The sequence below is a fragment of the Zeus faber genome (genome assembly GCF_960531495.2).
Source record: "Zeus faber genome assembly, chromosome: 5".
In the NCBI taxonomy this organism is placed as follows: Eukaryota; Metazoa; Chordata; class Actinopteri; order Zeiformes; family Zeidae; genus Zeus; species Zeus faber.
Window position 1 is genome coordinate 4,664,520 of NC_137192.1, and position 23,411 is coordinate 4,687,930.

Here is a 23,411-nt window from a genome sequence, read left to right on the forward strand (position 1 = left end):
ACATAAAGAGGTGATTTAGAATTAAAACTGCACCTCAAATTGATTTAATGTTATTTCAACATCTGGGAACATAACGTGTGTCCCGAAGCTGGTGGTCACCGCAGCCTCTTCCGCCTTGACCCCATTCCCTGCATTTCTTAGGCTGGAATCAGAGCCTCACTCTGAAATTAGGTCCCGGGCTCAGGGGGACTCGCCTCAGAAAGTGGAAGAAATGTATGAATTAAAGGCTGGCTGTCGTCTTCTGCTGGCTGGTTGCAGAACAGATCTTAAAATGTGATTTTTAAGGCCGCTTCGAAGACTATTTGTTTGTTTGTTTGTTTGTTTGTTTGTTTAAATGGCAATAGCTACTTTCTTTAAAGTCTCTCGTGCCACATTTGTGAAATCCGCAGGGCTGAGCACCGTGGAGCACAGTGGAGTGCATTGATGTCCTTCCTGATCATCGTGTCAGGGTCACCTCTGCCAGGTGAGTATCACTCCAACAACCGAGACAAGTCAAGACAAGACCTATCAGTCACCGTGTATATCAGTCACCGTGTTTAGAGTGCAATGGGAGACCAACACTGCAGGAGCAGATTCATGTTGTTATCGTGGAGAGCTTTTTGCTTGGGAAACCGTCCCTTTTCCTCCTGACTCGAGACGCACGACTGCGGTGCGTGACGTGTCGGCACCACATGAGAAGAGGTCCCTCCACCACCCCCCCCCCCCCCCCCCGTGTGGCAAAGGCTCCTGCATAAACCTTGTTAATTACACCGCCCGACGGTTAAAGGGCTCCGCCGTCTAATTTGAGCGTCTCCGGGTAAACAGGGCCCCGTGTCGGCGGCGGCTCGCAGCGAAGGGGGAGCGTCAGGTTTCCCACGCCGTGCGCCTTTTGCTTTGCGCTCCGCGGTCGCGTCGAACCGACCGATAGACTTTTCCACATTGATACTGCAGTTGTCTGACAATTCAAGACTCTATGTATTCGGAAAGCGTTTAATTCACAGTTTGCGAGAAAGGGACTTGTGGCCGTGCCGCCATCCATCCATCACGTTCTGCACACGGGCGTCGACGTCCGCGCTCAGTCCACTGCAACTCGAAATGTGACCTTCAAACCAACCGCAAAGGAGCGGGGAGGTGAAGTGAGGTGGAGCGGGTGCTAACGTCACACGCTGTGAGAAGGGATCCGTCCGGGCTGACCTCCACGCCGGTACAGACGCATCCTCCCCACCTGCTTACTTTTTATGACTTGTTGTTGTTGTTGTTGTTGTTGTTGTGGTTGTGAATCCCACTGCGGGGAGGTGAGGTGGGGACATCGCACTCCTTCAAGCGAGGCGTCACCCCCTCTTCTGGGGTCAGCGCTTCATTTGAATTGCGTACACGAGGAAGAGAGAGAGTGACACAAATCTATACATCTCACATGGGGAAGAGAGGGTCTGCGGGCGCACGTCACTGAGGATCTCCTCGTCCTCGCAGTCGGGTCCGAACGCGATACAAAAAAAAAAAAAAAGCCCCGATCGCATCCGACGTACTGTGCCAGCCCCCAGCCGTCTTTTCGCTATAAATAGCGCTAGAAGAGCTAACGAAATGCGGCGATGTGGAGAGATGTGTGCGCGGTGTGCCAGGAGATGTTTCCGCCTGGTTGGCTTCCATTCACGTTAATGTGTTTTGCAGGACGCCCCCTGCCCTCGCCTCCCTGCCCTCCCCCTCCATGCCCTCCCCCTCCATGCTTGCAGAGCAGCTATGTCGTCGGTGTTTCTCAACCGCTGTGCCCAGAGCTCGCTCGCCGGTTGACTTAATGCCAAAATATATCTTGCAAATGACACTTTCCTTGTCGTTGTCATGTTGCACGATCAAAATTGCACGGCTGTACCAAAATCAGTTCCAACCAGGGAAGCCAGCTCTGGGTCCACACACGCTCCAATGAAGACACGCTCAAATTTCACACTGAAAACAAGGGAGAACGATCTGTTGGGCCATGGCTTTTAGATTTTTATTGGTTAACGGGATCATTGGAAGTGTGTTCATGAATCTTGGCTGGAGATCAGCGTCCTGTGATGGCTAAACCTTAGAGGGAGAAAATGCAACAACAACAAAAAAAGAATAGAATAGAATCTGAATAAACAGTCAGTCAAAATCCATAAATCCACACTTTATCCTGCACACTGGAATCACATATTCGTAAAAGGGTAAACGATTATGCTGTTACATGATACTCATCAAAAGGCTTGCTTTAAATATAAATAACATTTAACGACAGATTGATTACATCGCTTTAACCTCCAAGTTCTATTGTGGGACCTGAAATCACAAAATACATAATAAAATCCAAATGAAAGTGTGTGTGTGTGTGTGTGTGTGTGTGTGTGTGTGTGTGTGTGTGTGTGTGTATGTGTGTTCACGTGTGTTCACGTGTGTTCACGCTCTTGTTCTGGCCCCATCTGTTTTGGGCGGCGGGGCGTAATGAATTGCCACTGAACTGTCACTGATCAGCACTATCAGTGATGACCGAACCTCATCTCTGGGGTAACACACACACACACACACACACAATCAAGCACACTCATATCTTCATATTAATTCTATTATCTTCATTGTATAAATGTAGATCCAGACCCAAGCACACATTCACACACACAAAACATTTTTCTTTATTCAGACGGACATGTTGCATTTTCTACACACACATCCAAAGCCCTAGTGAATAAAATATCTTCCAGCAGTGTCTGGGCTCTCGGGAAGCTTTGTTTTACCATTAATGTGACTACTGTAAGAGAGCGTGGCCGAGCATTAGCACTTGGTGAGCTGTTATAATGTTTGCTTAATGATGTATCGTGGGGGGAGCGCAGCTCGTAGCAGAGATCAAACAGAGCGGCAGTGAAGGGTGACTCCCTGTCCAGACTCGCAAGTAGAATATCACTTGCCGGTCAACACGCAACGTGGAGAATATTGTTTTTAAAAAAGGTATTTTTTGGGGGGGTCCCTCCACTCTTAAGGAATATGATTATAGGAATCATCATGAGATCATTATTATACATCGTACATGCGTCATATGCATTATGACAGAGTCAGAATCAAAAATAGAACAAAAGGTCAATGTTATATTAAGAGTCAGATTTTAATTTATTAGCCTCTCCCTCCAACATTGATGTCGATAACATGGTTCATGACTCTCCACTGACAGTCTTGTCTAAAAATTCCGCGCCCCCCCCCCCCCCCCCCCGTCACAGTATCTCATAAGCAAATAGAATATAAATCGACATTAGAGCCATGGCAAAGCAGTGGTCAACAGGGGCAAATATCTTTGAGATCAAATGAAAGCATTCAAGACGCTGAGATGAATAGCGAGGAAATCAACACTCTTGACAACAAAGGCGATCGCTAAAAAGAAAGAAGGAAGGAAGGAAGGGATGATCTGGGCTCTTTGCGATCGTGCTTCCTGGTCCTGGACAAAATGAGTGTTCAGTTTGTCTGAAAGTACAGTATGTGGAAATAATGTAATGGCATTCAACAACAGACCTCAGATGAAGTGGATGCAGTGACTCGGGATCCTCTGTAGTGAAACCAAACCCTTACAAAAGGAACAAAAAGACAAAGAGTTTTGCGACAGAGATCTCGTGGGGAAATGTTTGTCTTGGGCCAAACCCTGCGGATGTGGAGAGTTTCTGTTCTCTTCCCCTTTAACCCTTTAAAGGCCATATAAAGTAAGTAAGCTCAGAGGGAAGTTGGAAAATGTGTGAGTTCAGGACCAAATTCACAGATCTATGAACACATTATCCATCCAATGGGATTGCTAGGATAAACAATTGAGACCCCTTGAGGATGTAAATATAGTTAATAATATAAAATAAAATGTACAGACAGTTCTGTGTGGGTGTTGTACTACATTGTACTATGGACGAGCTTGGGTTTGGAAATGTTGGCCGGAAACAGGGCCGGAACGTTCCTAATTTGGGCCGCGGAGCACAACGTCCTGGTGTGTTGAGTCGGTGAGCCTCAATACGCTCTTCTATGAAACGATCGTTTTAAAAATCACAATGAAGACACCCATTAGAAGAAGTCAACTTGGACATTGAGACCCTGCTTTTGTATTTCTAGCGAGAAGTTGTGCTGTTTTTCACTTGACTTCCATTTAGTCTAAGGTTTTCTGCAGCAGCCGAGCTGTAGCTGATTGGTCGATCAGGGAAGATGTCCATGGGATCCAACACGGAGATGAGGACAAACAACCAAGCAGCAAAGGCAACAAACCTGTATGTACATGTAGACAATATTTGGGTGACCATTCTCTTAAGTTTCTGTACATTGTTGTCTGGTAAATGCCGTACCGCCCTCTCGTGGACACGTTGAACACACACAAAAGCATGTTTCAGGCCTTACTTATTCACGTTTCCTGCCTGGCACTGTTCAGCCCCTCGTCAGTCAACACCTTGAGATCAGGGCAATTGCAGAATAGCCCATTGGAACACACACACACGCACACACACACACACACACACACACACACACACACACACACACACACACACACAACAATGTAGCTGTGACTCGACACAGTTCCAGAGCCTGATTTTGTCCAAAAGTGAATTTAAAAAAAGATCACAGCGGAAATGTCCTAAACAATTGTCAAGGATTCTCCCTACCGCCCTCAAATAAATGGTATATTGAGTAAAATTCAGTAAAGTCTCTCAATATAGAACCAGTTGAGAATTTACAAACATAAAATGCAAAATGGAATGGGAGGGTGGAAGTTCCTCAAAGACACTATAAATATAAAAGAAAAAAATACCTTTTTTTTATTTTTGCATGTACAGGTTCTTCTCTAGCTGCTGATTGGACGCTCGGATCGAGGGAAAGAGCAAAGTCACCATGCGCGTCTTAGCCTCGGCTGAGGCGTTTTGACAGTTAGTACAACAAACAAACACTAAAAAAATATTATATGTATATACTGTATACAGTATATAGTTCTGTGGTTGGTGGAGAAGTGAGTGGTCAGTGGGGTTAGTGGAAGAGGGGGGTAGCACAACACGTGAAAAGCACCATACGAGAGCCATGTTAATGGAGCAGCTCTCCATTCCCAGGTTGATTCTGTGGACGGGAGCTTGGTTGGCACAACTTCTCAAGTAAAAAGAAGCGTTGGGAACAAATGACGAACAAAAAAAAGACAGGGTTTGGAGTTAAAATACCATGGGGTTAGATGTGAGGTATTTACCAGTTCACCAACCCTACCCCCAATCAACCAGAGGGCAAAGTTTATTGTTGTTTGGGGAAATGCTCTTTTTCCATCCAGTTCGTTCTTTTATATAAGTACGCCGCCTGCGTGGGTGTCCTGGTCGCAGACGACATTCAGAAATAAGCCCGGTAGACAGAGCCAACAAATGATGAGGAGTGAAGCAAGAAACCTAAAATGTAAGTTTGCACAAAGTGGAACTTGGAGCTGCTAGGCCACCTGGCAGCCCAGTCTCGACCACTGACATCGCATACCTCATTGTTAAGGTGCTTTTGGGAAACCCAGCTTCTACCAGGAAAGCAATGTTACCATTATGTTGCCAAGGAGCAGAGGAAAATCTCTATCCAACATAATACTTCTATTGTATTCCACTTCTTTGGTTTTCAAACTGTAACCGCCTTTTGGCCTTTATCTGTCAATGGAGGTGGATATGTCAAAATTGGACACACAGGGTAAAATAAATACTTGTTTGATTCTTTTTCCAAAATGATACAATGGAAAAATGGTTTTCGATTACACCAGCTCCAACAGAGTATTCCAAAATGTAACGAAAAATGATCTCTGGTCACACCAGGAATTTAGTCTGTGCAAAAAAATCCCGCGCGTGTCTTTGTGAAGTAGGCGGTACTGGTGCTACTGTAATGCCATATAGTTGGGTAGCGTGCAAACAGTAAAACGAACACAAGGAAACCTTTTTACCGTTTTTCTTTTTACCGTTTACTGTTACAAATTTGACCGATTCCTCCTGCTTCACAACTCAACACAAACAACGCCGGGGGCAGATTGTAACAAAGAATTGTATAAAATGATGACGAGCTAGTTCTATCAGACAACTTGACAATGCCACATCCTTCCACGCCCTTAAATAGGGCGGCCTGCTTAAGCAGCCAATCACTCCTGCTCTATCTGCTTTGCTTGCTACGTTGCTGTGCTCCCTCCGCGCCCCCTGCATCCATCTCTATCCAATGGGAGGATTGGAGCTCATGACTACTATATTTGAAGCTCACTAAGTACGCCTGTGTACACTGTGTACACTTCGCTGAGACTGGATGAGCAGTAGATGCCCGATGCCAAACTGAAATGGTGCGAAATAAATTATGATCATATTAAAATAAAATGAAAGAGTTGTCTGTCAGAAATAGGATTTGCGACTGGCAAAATAATAGCTAGTTTGAGAAGTCTGTTTTTGATTCTCCAATCGGCCACAATTACGTTGAAATGATTCAAGATTTCCCCCATCACAAGTTTCGGTGTGAACGGTGGCTTTGGTTGTTTTTTTTTTAAATTATTTTGTTTTTAATTACCCTGTTTCCATCGAAACGTTGTATTTACATTTATTGTATTGCGTTTTCTGCGATGAAACCCTGGTAAGTAGAAAAACGGGAGTTCAAAATCGTGCCTCGAAAAAGACGTTTTGGAAAGTAATAACTACTGTACAAATTATTATTTTTTTTTTTTGCCCATTGAATTATTTTAGAATTAGCACCTGTCTGCTTTAACACATATGGACTTTTTAAAGCTTAAAATTGCGAATTTTCTTTCCTTAAAAATATGTATATTTTCATTGAATATTCAAAAGCATTATTATCATTAGAGAATTACACATACAGTATACCATGAACGATTAAATCACACAGATTTGTAACTTCTTTTTTTTAAAGCTTGTGGTATCGTTTCCTCCTTGAACATGTATTCTTCTTCAAAAAAGACAAATATAACTGATCTGCGCCGACAGTCTTTGGCGTCGGTCCTATGTTACAAACTCCTGGGTGAGGCATCCATCCCACAGGCCTTGGGAGGAGGTGGATGTGGCTGGATGGGGTTTCTATTATTTTCTTCTATCTTTTAAAGGACAGCCAGAGGAGACGCGTCCTCAGTGGAACGGCTGAACCCCAAAGCGCGGATCCTTGGTGTCCCGGATCTCAATCTGGAAGGAAGAGAGAGAGAGAGAGAGAGAGAGAGAGAGAGAGAGAGAGAGAGAGAGAGAGAGAGAGAGAGAGAGAGAGAGAGAGAGAGAGAGAGAGAGAGAGAGAGAGAGAGAGAGAGAGAGAGAGAGAGAGAGAGAGAGAGAGAGAGAGAGAGAGAGAGAGAACATTAGCCACAGTGCTGGAAAACCTTTTTGTGTCAGTGTTTTTCAACCACTGTGCTCACCAGATGTGCTGTAAATTAACTTTTTTAAATGCCACTTGAAATACAGAAATAGTTAGCTCTTGTGTTGCAAGATCAAAATTGCAAGTGTGTACTAATTCATCAGTTCCAGCCAGGATAGAAGCTCTGTGGTCATCACAATATGCTCATGTATCACATTGATAATAGCCCATAATACTAATAAGCATGTACAGTACAACATGTGATGATTGTTATAATAGGATAGTGGGATTATATCACTGTAAAAAGTGTACCGTGGCAGGAAAACAGTTGGAAAACACTGCTTTAGATGGATTGATTTTATACATAAAGTATACATACAGTATATTATACCAGCATATTATGTCCTACTATACCACTTACAACATACTATTTGCTATTATGAATCGTACAATATATTATAACTTATACTTATACGATACAATACTATTGCAAATTACTGCTATGCCCTGTTACTATAGATAGTATGTGTGTTAGTGCTGTAATAGTGCTGATTTGTTTATATATGTACATATGTACATATTTAATTTTATTTGTGTGTGTGTGTGTGTGTGTGTGTGTGTGTGTGTGGTGGACAAAGGTTTACAGGGGTTATTAAAATCCTTCATGCCATGCCATTCAAGCTGTGAGGATGGAAAAAATAAAAAATAAACATGGATGGCTTCCTGTGTGGAGGTTTGTCTAGACGTGTCTAATTGTGTAGCACAGCATCCCTCCCATTCCCAACCCCCACCCCCCCAACCCAACGCCGTGGACATGGCCGGCAGCCGAAGTGAGCGAGGCAGCGCCAAGGACCCTGACATATGAGTCACCGGCACGCTGCCGAGACTCAGCATACGAATGGAACTTGAAACAAACACACACACACACACACACACACACACGCAAAAAACAAGCTTGTGTAATAGGCTTGAAAGGTCACACCTCGGCAGATTCTGTCCATGACATTTCCCTCCACACGTTTCGTTCCTTTGACAAAAGCATTTTTTCTGTTGTTCCCATCGACTTGATTAGGTTTTTGAAATTTACAGTAAAAATAAATAAATAAATAATTTAAATCAATGATTAACTTCCAGGGACGTGTCGGTGACGTAGTGAGGACTATTTAAGCACTCGATTAAGCGAGGAGCAGTTTGATTTACCATGCATAACTCTTATCATGTCATTAGCCCAGATAGAACTGCCTCCAGATGTGTGTGACTACAGGGTGTAGAGCTTGGGTGGTGGCAGTGTGTGTGTGTTTTTTTTTTTTGGGGGGGGGGGCAAGATGATGACACCATTAATCTGTTTGTTGGGTCGCAACGCCGCACACCTGCCTCATGCCGGGCAGGTGCCGGCCATGTCCTAGGTTTTTTTTGTCTGTTGGTGTGATGGGGTCAAACGGAAGAGCTGACAATGGAGGTGTGGAGGACACCCAAGATAGACGGGACGGGACGGATCATTCAGTACATTTACAGTACAGGCATTTGAATAAGCTGCTTGCAATGGGGTTTAGGCAATACTCCGACTATTGCAACTGTCATGAAAAAACCTTACCCAGATGATCTTAATCGAGTTATTATAAATTGCCGCACTCCGACCTGATTAACAGATCAGGATTTCTCTTCAATCATTCCATTTATCGTGGCATGTAAACACCTGAACGCGGATATGATCTGCATATACAAACCGTGCATGCACCACAAAACCCAACATATTCCATAGCATGTAATACCGCTTAACCTGGAAAGAGCCGTTAATAAGCTGACTACACTACTCGCCATGTAAACTCGGGTTCCCATGGGTACGCATGTAAACACCTTAAACACATTGTCTTAACTCGAATATTGAATTTAATCTGGATATTTAGTGCGTGTAACTGGGTAAAGTAAAACAATGCATGTATAATACATACATGGAGTCAAAAAAATGTGATAGCTTGAGAAAGTGTTCCCACTGAACAAGTCACAGTCGCAGGTGGACAGGGAAGTTCAATTTGTAATCAGCGTTAAAGCTTAACCTCAGTCCTACGTACAGTGTACGTTTTGGGGCATTGTCAGATCACACACAAAGGCTTCAGGTCCCAGACAAAATTGCCTCGGACGAATATACAGTACATATAAATCAAGATAGTTAGGCCTATACATAAAATATATAAATATCCAAAAAACAGAACTGCTACTTTTAAAAAATCACTTCCCCTTTAAATCATGTGGCTTGGTGGAGAGATCCTCCCAGTGGGAGTTTTGTGGTTAACTTTTTTGCTCAGGGCCTTATTTTTAGACTAAAATTCTTGACTGTTATGCTGGATTATAGGAAAGTTTTACCATTGTACTAAACAAATAGAAAATGTTTCATCTGACACCTGAAGCTCTTTTGTGTAAGCGACTAACCAGGACCGACCAACCACACCTACGCTTATCTTATACAGGTAAAGGGAGGGTAAAAGGGTAAGTGGTTGGAGGGGTTTTGTTTTTTTAATGAAAATAAAACATCCAAACGCCAATTTTGGATCGACGAAAGCAAAAGAGTGCAGGAGCATGCAAAATCACGAAAGGAATGAAAGCTGTTTTTTTCTTACGCCGTCCATGTGTAGGCTGGAGCCGAGCGTCATCTGAAAGAAGGAAGTGATTCAGCATTAGCTTCCCTTTTCACACAACCCTCATTGAAAAAAAACAATTTATTTTCCAAAATTTAAATCCAAGATGCAAAACAGCTGGTTGCTCAGATTGAAATCGAAACTACTTCAATGTAGGACTTGCCAACTGGCACAGCCGATGATTTGTTTCTGAAGTGTAATGCCTTGTTCTCAAACGGGGTCTTCGAGGGACATTTCAAATCACAATCACTTTTTCATACAGTATACCAGGAATTTGTCACGGTGACATTTGGTGTGTTTATCTACAGAAAAAAATCACATTAAAGGTACATTATGTAACTTTTCCACATTAAAATTTCTAAAAACGACTACACCTATGTTATGTGTTTTGTTGAATTGTGTGCTTACATTATACCAAATGGTTCCAACAATTTTCAAACCCAGAGAAATCCTTAATTTGCCGTTTCATTAGATCACCTGTCAATGGCGCCACATCCCTTTTACCCACCTTACTTGCTATAAGTTGCTAGGCAACACAGGGAAGAATGGATGATATGTCAGAGAGTGAGGAAAGGACTCGGACAGGACATAGCTCACGCTAGCTAGCCACTGTATTGTATTGTTTGTATTGCTCTACTTTTACTCTATAAACTATTATTATTCATTATTCATTGCTGTTGGCTGTCGCTGAAGATATCCCTGAAAAAATCATACGGATGAAGACAACAACTCCCATGATCCCACGCTACTTCACGACGCCATCAAACTCCGCCTTTTGTTATTGTTATGATTTAGAGACCTCTAGCGGCAGAAATTACATATTATTTTATTTTTAATTTTTATTATTATTATTATTATTATTATTATTATTATTATTATTATTATTATTATGTTTTTAAACCTGTGCTGTTAGCATGCTGGGCATACAACACAGAGTATTTGTATGCTATTGCATCTGGGACAGAGTTAGTCTGCAAGTGGAGTTCAAGTTCTCAACCTGCAATGCAACTCTTTATTAATTCTTTAATCATCAAGAACTGCTGCAATAACTCTGTCCTGTGGATGACCTGTAGGATGACAAGAGCACAGGTTTTTGTTGTACAGAACCGCCACCAATCCCTTTCTTTGAAAAACGATTTTTATCATGTTTGGGTCTTTAAACAACTAATCACTACTCCAGGAATCACCACGGTTGAGACAAATAAACATAGAACCAAACAAGATGATGATTTTTTTATTTATCACATGGCACACACACCACAACACATGCACTCATGTGGAGACGGCAAAACCAACACCCACACGCTTCAAATGGTGGCCCGTGAGTTCTCTGCTTTTAACCCTTCCTGGCTTGTCCTTCCTCCTGGGGGCAGTCAGGAGTGGTGGACAGTATACAGCGACGCGCCCAGGGACCCCGAGGAGCATAACCGTGTCCGAGGGAGCACGAGGAGAACCCACACCCCTGAGGCGCACACATACAACCCACCCCCATGTGCCATTCACATTATTATTTATTATAGATTATATTATAGATTATTGAGATTATCTGTGGATTTGTTGGATCCATGACATCCATAAAGGTCTGATGTCAGTCACATCTGCATGTTCTGCCATCTTGGTGAGGACCTGGTTGTTGACCAATCATTAGACTGCAATGTTATCATGTGACTGGTGCGAGCTGTCCTTTGCGCATGTGCGCGTTATGGTGATGATAAAAAAATACTCTTTTTTTACTAAATTATTCCACAATAATGGACCAATCTGGATCAAACTTGGACAATGGCATGTTGGGACTGCCCCGAATAAACATTTCAGGGCTGGACCCCTAAATATACTGAATAAAAATAGATTCTATGCAAAGGATAAATTGTTGGTATAGGTATATCGGGTATATTATAAATGATTAGAATGTACTAACTAAGTTATTACAGAGTACTATGTTACAGTGAATGACCTCTTAAACCAGACTGCCAAGCAGTGCAATTTTTCATTTTTTTGCAAATGGCAGCTTTATATAAAATCACCGGCCCTCTAGGCACACAGACAGACCTGAACATCGGCTTCCCAGCTGTGCCCTTCCGTGTGCAAATTCCCCCACCCCCCCAAAAAATTCCAAAAAACTTCCCTCAGGTCAATTCTGCCCTTGAATTTATATACATATGAAACTTTGATTCATATAAATGCCAGAAATAACAATAACAACAAAACAAGCAAAAGGACACTTGTGAAATATTCAAAGCACATTTTCCTTTTTTTGTTGTTGCTTTTTTCAACCCAGGGCACGGGGGAGGGGGTTGATGCACGTTAACATTTTTCCTCTCAGCCCTGTTTGTTTGTTTGCCGGCACTATGCAGTTCAGTCTAGTCCAGTCCGGCCTGGAAGCGCTTTTAAAAACAATTAATATTTCATGGGACACAGCGGCAGCTACTCGCGTCACATTTACATTGAATTAGGGTTAGGGTTAGATATAATACTTAATGCTTTAAAATGGTCTTACAAAATGGTTTGTCAGCACTGTGGCTGATGTCCTTACCCATCCCCTCTCTCTCTCTCACTTCTGCTCCCTCCACTGTTCATTTCATATCCACATACACCCCACACCCACAGACACGCACACACAACACACACACACACACACACACACACACACACACACACACACACACACACACACACACACACACACACACACACAGGAAAGCCCAAGGGGCTTAGTGTGTGCAGTGGTGCAGGGGTCCTCAGCCAAAACGAGTTCCCTCGACTTGACGGCTCCTCTCTATTCATGTTGTGCCTTCTTTTTGGAAAGAGTGTTCTGCCCCCCTGGGACGTTTTAACACAACATGCTACCTCCTAAAAAACCTATTCCCCACCCTCACCTGCACCTCAATCCCTCCATCCTATCTGGTCCCCAGAGGGTCAATGAAGATGCATTCACAATCACAGTGAACAATGTGACACCAGGTCAAGAGTCTGGGCTAAGGGTGGACCAAGTGGGTTCTCCCGGAGGTCTTCAAAGTGGTAGGAGAGGTTGCCTGCTAGTCAGAGCCCTGTTAAAAAGCGCCATCATACTCATAACAAAACGTAACTCCCACTTAAGCTGTCTTTCTGGTTTATTTCTTCACTGTGTTATTGTGAATACACTTCTTTCAATACACTAAGGAACAAATTCATAAAGCAATTGCACGGCTTTTGCGGCTGCTAAACAACTGCAAATTACAGGAAAACGAGTATCTAATTCACAAAGCACCCAAAAATAGTGAAATGCATCGCTAAATGTGCAAATAGCATGTTGGTTGGTGCTACTAGAAATAACATAGAAATAACATATATATAATAATAACAATATAAAAAGTTGTAGTGAATAGTGATGAAGTGGTCAAAACTGGCATTGAACCACAGATGGCATCGAACCTGTAGGACAATGGACAGCTCCGCAGGATGCAGCCTTTCACATGCAGCGGCCAGGAACATGGTAGAGTAAAATATATAAAATTAACTGTCATCATTTCTACATGTGACCCAGAGCAAGTTTTAGGTACATTTGCAACCCTTGGACTTTTTTTCACATCATTTGAAAGGGGAGAATCAGAGCTTCATAACAAGGTGTCACTTGTGCGAATCAAGCAAATATTTTTTACGCTATGGCTTGTTGATGATGAGGGTGCGAAAAACTGTGCTTCTGAGATTATCACCCTCAAAGTTTTCCCCACATTTGGATTCTGTCAGCCAGCTCCCAGAATGCAAATGGTTTGGAGGACCAACAAACACACATGGCTACTTGCCACATGGACACTTGATAACCTGCTCAATGGGGCAATCTCGGCATTCTTCTTGTGTTTATAGAGAATGTTGAACGGTGGAGCATCAGCAACATCTAAAATCTTTGTTTTTAAAAAAATCTTTTATTTAACAGTAAGAATATACATGTTTTATCAAAGTGGAATTATAAAGAAGTTTAAAAGTGCAGACAACACAACAAAACCCTGGTATCTGCATCCCTCTAGAGTGAATGAGACTGTACATAGCTACTATGTACAGTCTGGGAATAATATTAGCCTCTGTATATCAACCTTGTGTGTCATTTAAAATATAAATGTGCGTATGGCAAATATCTTCAAAGTTCTTCAAAGTTTGTCTTCATAATATTGTGTTGTTCATAATCTGCATCACCAACCTCAACGGACTTCATCAATTTATCAACTTCTTCCGTTGTAACAACGACGGGCGTATTGTCGGTCTCCACCTGTGGTTCTTAAAAATATTCTGTTTCATCATCACATTCAGGTTGTAATCCGCTGTTTGAAATGTTCTCTAAATCCAGGATAACACTGATATCAGTTTCAGCAAATGTAGTCCAGTACAAGCTGCTTACACTGACTTGGCTATATCACACTGGTCAGATTAAGGTCTGCGATATGATTTAGAGCAGGGGTGTCCAAACTACATCCGGTGGTCCATTTTTAATTGGCCTGCAGCAAATTTTAAAAATATAATGGAATACGGCCCACACATGAAACTTGCGCTTGACTGTATTGTACTTCTTAGTTTTAACACTAGGTGGAGCTACTGTCTTGAACAAGGCAGCTTCTCCACAACACAAGCACAATCAAAGAACAAGAATTCAACAGCGTTAGCATGTCAGAAACACAGTTGTGCGGCTAATTGAAGCCTTGTCAGCTGACTTAAAACATCAAGTGTCAGATAAAGCTTGTGCTTTTTTACTCAATTGCATGTGATGAGAGCACAGATGCCACAGACACCCCACAGCGGTTAATTTTTTCACAGGGAGTTGACAATAACTTTTGCATTACGGAGGAGCTACATGAGCTACATCTTAGGAGTCTAAAGGGCACAACGGATAAGGACATTTTTGAAGCTGTGCCAGATGCAATTGACAAGATGGGACTTAAATGGGACAAGCTGTGTGGAGTTACAACGTATGGGGCTCCAGCAATGACAGGGGAGTGCAAAGGAATGGCCTCTATTGTGGGCGCCAAGATGCAAGAGAGTGGAGGTGAGGCTGTTGAAATGTGCTGTATCATCCACCAAGAAACCCTCTGTGCCAAGACAGTCCAGCTTGGCGATGGGATGAACATCGTCGTGAAAACTGTCAACATAATTCTAGCACGAGGGCACTACCACATAGAATTTCAAGCTTTCCTATCTGATGTCGATGCTGAATACGGGGACCTACTCTATCTGATGTGTGCTGGCTAAGTCGTGGCTCCATGCTGCAGCGATCTCTCATGACAGAATTCAGTCAGCGCTTCAAAGATTTTTCTATAATTGAGAAAGAAATCAAGCTGTTCTCTACTCTCTTCCTGACGGATGCAGAAGAAGTGGAAGAGAGTCTGCAATTAGAACTTATCGAAATGCAGTGTGATAATTCTCTGAAGAATCAACCTCAGCTTCTCTCCCTACCCGACTTCTACCGGAGCTTGGAAAATGCCAAGTTTCCTCTGATGAGATGCCAGGCAAAAACAATGATGAGTGTGTTTGGCTCAACATACATATGTGAGCAAACATTTTCTCTGTTAACTCTGAACTAAAGCAGATTGAGAATCAAAATGACCGATGATGTCTGTGATGTCCTTCACATCTCAACCATCAAACTTACTCCTGACCTGCCAGCCATCCTTCAGTCCAAAGCGCAGCATCACTGCTCCCACAGTGCTACGCTGTTCCCATTTTAGCTGAGTTAAAAATATATTACACAGTATTCATGTGTTGACAAGCCCAATTACTAAATAAATTCAGTCAATTAAAGGTGATAACATTTTCTAATGAACTTTAGTTTATGTGTTAACAAGCCCAATAACCTATTTGCATAACAAGCTTGAAATATACTCATCCCCTTTTCCCCTTATTTTTTCCCCCTTTATATTTACATTTAGTCATTTAGCAGACACTTTTATCCAAAGTGACTTACAAGGGAGAATAACATTCAAGCTACATTGCGACAGAGACATTAGTGTAACAATAAATACTGTTAGGTAGTGCTAAGTAATTGTAAGAGGAGAGGAGGTACTCTCTGAAGAGCTGGGACTTCAAGTGCTTCTTAAAGACAGAGAGGGAGGTCCCTGCTCTGGTCGTTTTTGGGAGCTCGTTCCACCAACGTGGAACTACAAATGAGAATAACCTGGATTGCCATGGTTGTGCGGTCGGCAGAGCCAGGCGACGCTCATTTGATGAGCGCAGCATCCGGGGGGTAACGTGCTTTTCCAAGAGCATTTAAGTAGGTGGGAGCATTCCCAACAATCACTATGTAGGCAAGCATAAGAGACTTGAACTTGATGCGAGCGGCTACAGGTAGCCAGTGGAGTGACGTGTGCCCTCTTTGGCTGGTTGAACACCAGTCACGCCGCTGCATTCTGTATCATCTGCAGTGGCTTCACCGCACAGGCCGGCAAGCCTGTAAAGAGAGCGTTGCAGTAGTCGGGACGGGACATCACCAAGGTTTGTACCAGCAGTTGAGTGGCATATTGGGTCAGGTATGGCCTGAATTTTCAGATGTTGAATAGTGCGAAGTGGCAGGACCGGGAGACGGCGGCAACATGGTCCGAGAATGTCAGTTGGTCATCAATAATGATACCTAGATTCCTTGCAGCCTTGGTAGGAACAAGAGATAGAGAGTCAATTTGAATATCAATGTTGTGATAAATACCTTGTTTTGCCGGGAAGACCAGCAGTTCCGTTTTCCCCAGGTTTAGTTGAAGATGATAATCCTTCATCCACGTGGATATGTCAGCGAGACATTCCGAGATCCGCGTCGAGACAATGGGGTCGTCAGGCAGGAAGGACAGATAGAGTTGAGTATCATCCGCATAGCAGTGATATGAAAAGCCATGTGAGCGGATGATCGGGCCCAGTGAGGTGGTGTATATGGCAAAGAGGAGGGGTCCCAGCACCGAGCCTTGGGGCACCCCTGTGGTGAGGCTGTGAGGCACAGACAGCTGGCCTTGCCATGTCACACTGAACGAGCGCCCAGTAAGGTAAGATTCGAACCAGGAAAGTGTGCTGCCAGATATGCCCACACTTGAGAGTATGGACAGGAGTATGCTGTGATTGACAGTGTCAAAAGCAGCTGATAAGTCTAGCAGAATGAGAACCAAGGATTTGGCAGCAGCTCTAGCAGTTTTTAAGGCCTCTGTCACGGACAACAGGGCTGTTTCGGTGGAGTGACCACTTTTGAAGCCAGATTGAAGTGTATCGAGAAGGTTGTTTCTTGACAGGTATTCTGTTACCTGTCTAGAGACCGCCCTCTCTAAGGTTTTGGAAAGGAATGGGAGGAGTGAGACCGGCCGATAATTTTCTACTTGAGTGGGATCGAGTGAAGGTTTTTTGAGCAGTGGTGCGACAATAGCCACTTTGAAAGCAGAGCGGAAAGTGCTAGATGCTAGGGAAGAATTAATCATATGTGTGATTGCCTGGGTGACAGTCGGTGATATGGCTTGAAGGAGGTTAGATGGGATCGTATCTAGCGGACATGATACAGTAGGGCAAAAAAGTATTTAGTCAGCCACCAATTGTGCAAGTTCTCCCACTTAAAAAGATGAGAGCGGCCTGTTATGTTAATCATAGGTATACCTCAACTATGAGAGACAAAATGAGAAAGAAAAACCCCAGATTGTCTGATTTTTAAATAATTTATTTGCAAATTATGGTGGAAAATAAGTATTTGGTCAATAACAAAAGTTCATCTCAATACTTTGTTATATACCCTTTGTTTGCAATGACAGAGGTCAAACATTTTCTGTAAGTCTTCACAAGGTTTTCACACACTGTTGCTGGTATTTTGGCCCATTCCTCCATGCAGATCTCCTCTAGAGCAGTGATGTTTTGGGGCTGTCACTGGGCAACACAGACTTTCAACTCCCTCCAAAGATTTTCTATGGGGTTGAGATCTGGAGACTGGCTAGGCCACTCCAGGACCTTGAAATGCTTCTTACGAAGCCACTCCTTCGTTGCCCGGGCGGTGTGTTTGGATCATTATCATGCTGAAAGACCCAGCCACGTTTCTTCTTCAATGCCCTTGCTGATGGAAGGAGGTTTTCACTCAAAATCTCACGATACATGGCCCCATTCATTCTTTCCTTTACACGGATCAGTCGTCCTGGTCCCTTTGCAGAAAAACAGCCCCAAAGCATGATGTTTCCACCCCAATGCTTCACAGTAGGTATGGTGTTCTTTGGATGCAACTCAGCTTTCTTTCTCCTCCAAACACGACAAGTTGAGTTTTTGCCAAAAAGTTCTATTTTGGTTTCATCTGACCATATGACATTCTCCCAATCCTCTTCTGGATCATCCAAATGCTCTCTAGCAAACTTCAGACGGGCCTGGACATGTACTGGCTTAAGCAGGGGGACACGTCTGGCACTGCAGGATTTGAGTCCCTGGCGGCGTAGTGTGTTACTGATGAGAGCCTTTGTTACTTTGGTCTCAGCTCTCTGCAGGTCATTCACTAGGTCCCCCCGTGTGGTTCTGGGATGTTTGCTCACCGTTCTTGTGTTCATTTTGACCCCACGGGGTGAGATCTTGCGTGGAGCCCCAGATCGAGGGAGATTATCAGTGGTCTTGTATGTCTTCCATTTTCTAATAATTGCTCCCACAGTTGATTTCTTCACAAGCTGCTTACCTATTGCAGATTCAGTCTTCCCATCCTGGTGCAGGTCTACAATTTTGATTCTGGTGTCCTTTGACAGCTCTTTGGTCTTGGCCCTAGTGGAGTTTGGAGTGTGACTGTTTGAGGTTGTACATGTACGATATAAAGGTTGAACTCTATCAAAAACGGTTTGACATTGTGACTTCACATCACATGGAATATGGAGGAATGATCTTCACCTGGACAGTCCCTTTAAAGGAAACGATCGATCTGAGTTGTTCAGCGCTGTTCAGTGTCTCAGAAAGTGAACTGTGTTTCCCCATGTAATCTAACGGGAATATTTAACTCCATGGTTTAACATGTATCTACTATTTATAAATCAAACTTGGTTTTGAAAATATGTTGAGATAAAAAAAAACACAAAGGAACATGAATCTGGAAAAATCAAATTTTCTCTACAGAAAGCTTTTAACTTATTTGGCGGCTCGTAGAAATTTTAGAAACGCATGACAATTCGGGAATCGCTGCGGTGAGACACAAGTGTAAATATATAAACATTTCATTTATTCAATAAATTAATTGTGTGGAAGAGTATGTTTTATTTTTAAAGATTTATTCATACAATTTAGGTAGTCACTGCATGTAAACTTGGTGGGGGGAAGCAAACCTTTATGGGCGTTAGCGGTTAGTGCAATATGTTTCCTGAATTGGATGCTAAGACCGCACAAATAGGGTGCAATTGATACGCAATTCATGGAGCTATTAGAGGCTGCAATCCATTCTTTGTGAATTCTCCCCTGTGTGTATTGACTCAATACGGGGGGGGATTTCACCTTTTTGTAAATTTCTTTGTTTGTTGGATACTGCCTACATATGACTTCTGACATTTTAACTTCTTTTACCCCTGGTATTAAAATGCAAGGAAATACACATGTTAGTGCAAGGTGTAAATGCATGCGAAAGGCATTGCAATGGAAATGCTATGGGATCTGCCAAACCAGATCTTGAGGTGGTCTGGCAGACCAGTGATTGGATCTCAGCCAGATGGAAATGCAATCTGTACATGTGGCTTGGCCACATTGGTGAGAAAAAATCCGCTCACAAGTTCAAAACTCGAAATTTGTGATCCATTCAGCATCATTAAACGACTGAATAATCTGAAAATTGCCAAAGACGACCCCTTCCTTGGCAACGGAAAAAGCCATAGAGTAGCATTGCTTCCTGTGACTTTGGACGCGCCAAAGTCCAGCTACCTTTTCAATTTGCATACTGAGATCTGATCAGAATGTGGGCAGAATCAAGATAACGACAACACTTATTAATAACAGGTGTAAATGCAAAGGCCTGTGATCAGATGTCTTTATCTGCATTTTAATACCAGGTGTAAAAGTGGTGCTTAGATGGTCATCAACATCACTTTTAGGGTGAAAACATTTACACCCAACTTCATCAAAATTGAGACTAGATCTCAATGTGGACATAATTATATCACATCAGTACACAGTATACGCATTGCATCCCCCAGGTGTTTAGATAAAGACACTTGAAAACAGAACTTTTCTGATGTGGTCACATTATCTAGCTAACTTCCAGTTTCCTCCCCTAACAAAATGGACACGATATGCGACATTCAAGTTTCTGTGCGCTCAGATAGCAGGTTCCTCTGCTGCCACGTTCACTCACATTCTGTGGATTTAGTAGGGCTGTGTTTCCCAGTTAGTGTAATCCTGCTGATCAATTGCGCTGCTGATACAGATTAAACTCCGTCAGTGATAGGGTTGCATTTTGAAATGCAACGTAAGTACTACACTTCAGCATGTCAACGTCTTCATGACCACAGAGTATACACACAAACGGATGCATTTTCACATAAACACACAGGCTTATTCTGGACAAATACTAATATACAGACAGACACGCACATAGCTATGCTCCAAATTCAGTAGTTTCGTTTGGTAGGTGTCTTTGGCTTGACAGGTGTAATATCCATCATTTGAATGTATTTTCAGAAACTATATTTCACTTAAATGTAATGGTAAAAACTTTAAATTCAATTTCTTAGGATAGAAGAAGTCTACTTCAGTGATTGTTAAAGACTGAAATCATATTTTATCATTTACCAGTCCCTCCAGATCTTGCCATTTTTTGTGATCAGTGCGGCCCTGAATGACCGAATTTGCAGTGTATTTTCATAAAAATGCCCTTTATAAGCTTTCTTATTTTGCATGATCTTTGGGAGGAAGCCCAACAGTACTCCTTGTTTTTTTTTTGGGGGGGGGGGGGGGGGGTGGTGTTCCACACAATCTTTGGCAGTTATATAAATATGAAACAATAGAATTTAAATAGAAATAGTTTGTACACCTTCCTATGATAGTCACTAGTCACCATAGCTAATAGCTAGGACTGAAGTTTAACATTTTCTGTGCAAACATTGCAGGGCACTGATTTGAGACTTTTGAGGTGAAAACATATCCCACTAAGAAAATGAAGTCTCAAGCAAGTCCCAAGTCTTTTTTCCTCAGGCAAGTCAAGTCCCAAATCAAGTCAATTTTCCCCCCAAGATACTGCAGTCTTACTGGCAGTATCCGGTCTACATAAAGAGAAAGACAACTGTGTAGGGGTGTTCTGGCTCAGGGCCAGGGAATAAGGAGGCAAAACAGCACCAGTTGGCATGTTTATTGTTCAGTCTTTTATATCAACGGTGGCTCATGGGCCAAAAAGGAAACCCAGGGGCTCGCAGGCCAACATACAAATAGTCCATGCGGCTCACCGTTTCTGCAATCTCCCACTGTCCGTGTCTGAATGCTTGCCTGTCGGGCTGAACTCACACAGGCACGCCCATACTTACTGCAGGGACACACAAACAATTATATCTTCCTGTTTTGGGATCAGGCGAATCAGCGAAGTCCCTCCACTGATTAGCCTGATCCACAGCAGCTGAGTGACCCCGGGATGAGAGTCTGCACCGCCTGTCTGCAACAGCCGCTTGGCCACGCCCCTTTGGTCCACCACAACAAGGAATTAGTACCTGTCAAATAATATTATTGGCCAATCTATCGAACCTGTTCAGAAAGTATGACAATGAATTTAATTTGTATTTTAATTACTGATATTCAGTGAAATAAATGTAATCGAACAGAAGACAAATAACTTTATAAAAGCTTATATACAGTATCTCTTTAATTCTTCTCAATCAAAAAAATATTCCCTCAACCGTCACTATTAAACAGTGAAATACTGACTGTCAGACTAAACATCAAACCTTGTTACATTCCACCCCTGTCTGTCCGTCTGCTTTTTTGCAGAATACTTCAAAAAGTTACAAACAGATTTTCACAAATTTATTTGATTAAATTAAAATGATTCTGATGATTCTTGGCATAGCCGCGGCCGCCATGATGATATGATCTGATCATACTGTGTGATTGTGTAGCCAACGGGATGGTAACGAGTGTTTCCTGTTGAAGAAAACATCAGGTAGCAAAAAGCTTGACTGACAGGGTAGTCATCCAATCATGACAATGCCCAGTGTGCGCTCGCATACCGGGTAAAGTTACACTTGTAATGTGAACATTAACAACGTTGAACATTTTAATAATTAATATTTAATATTAGGGCTGTGCAATGATAAAAGATGATAAAAAAAATTGTATGTACCAATGTTTTGACAGATATTTTGTCAAAAAGTGCAGAATTTTTAAATCAATTAATTATATATATTTTATTAAAGTTCCATATTTGAGAACATTTAACTCATAACCCAACAAATCAATTCAAATAAACATCCCAATAACTTTGTGAAAGATAAAAAAAAAGTAAAGGATGATATTAAAATGTAATTTTTTTTTTTTCCAAGTTCCAGTGAACATATCACTTCCGAAACAAATTCGTATTCAGAGTTTCCCATAAACGCAGCCTCCCTTATTGTTTGGACAGCCGTGTCCGTGTCTAAACGCGAGTGTAAACAAACATGGATGGGTTTGTAATGCCTAGTTGGAGTTCTGCGCCTATTTTGGTGAGTAACTTAAAAGGGTAGGAGAGTAGAGTTGAAAGTAGGAACTTTGAACATTGGCACTATGAAGGGTAAAGAGAGAGAGCTGGCTGACATGATGGAGAGAAGGAAGGTAGATGTACTATGTGTACAAGAGACCAGGTGGAAGGGGAGCAAGGCCAGGAGTATCGGAGCCGGGTTCAAACTGTTCTACCATGGAGTGGATGGCAGGAGAAATGGGGTAGGGATAGTCTTGAAGGAAGAATATGTCAAGATTGTTTTGGAGGTGACGAGAGTGTCAGACAGAGTGATGAGCATGAGGCTGGAAATTGATGGGGTGATAATGAATGTGGTCAGTGCATATGCTCCCCAAGTTGGGTGTGAGATGGAAGAGAAAGAAGAATTCTTCAGTGAGTTGGATGTAGTGGTGGAGAGCGTCCCCAAGGGAGAGAGAGTGGTCGTTGGAGCAGATCTCAATGGGCATGTTGGCCAAGGGATCAGAGACATAGGTGAAGAGAAGGTGATGGGTAGGTATGGTGTCAAGGAGAGGAATGTGGAAGAAAAGATGGTGGTGGATTTCACCAAAAGGATGGAATTGGCTGTTGTGAATACGTATCTCAAGAAGAGGGAGGAACATAGGGTGACATACAAGAGTGGAGGGAGGTGCACACAGGTGAACTAAATCTTATGCAGGAGGTGCAATCTGAAAGAGATTAGTGACTGCAAAGTGGTGGTAGGGGAGTGTGTTGCTAGGCAGAATCGGATAGTGGTCTGTAGGATGACTCTGGAGGCCAAGAAGAGGAAGACAATGAAAGAAGAGCCAAAGATAAAATGGTGCAAGTTGAAAAAGAAGGAGTGTTGCATGCAATTTAGGGAAGAGGTAAGGCAGGCC

The 23,411-nt window shown here is 42.6% G+C and overlaps 1 protein-coding gene across 1 annotated transcript in view; it reads right to left on the reverse strand.

The window, feature by feature from the left end:
• Window positions 1-7,073: 7,073 nt before the first annotated feature.
• lhfpl4a (LHFPL tetraspan subfamily member 4a) overlaps window positions 7,074-23,411 on the reverse strand; it is a gene marked incomplete at both ends in the record, with an annotated part of 46,262 nt that continues 29,924 nt past the window's right edge. The window contains one exon of the mRNA XM_080000190.1: window positions 7,074-7,127. Coding sequence (XP_079856316.1) covers window positions 7,074-7,127 — 54 coding nt within the window. The remainder of the gene's footprint in view (window positions 7,128-23,411) is intronic.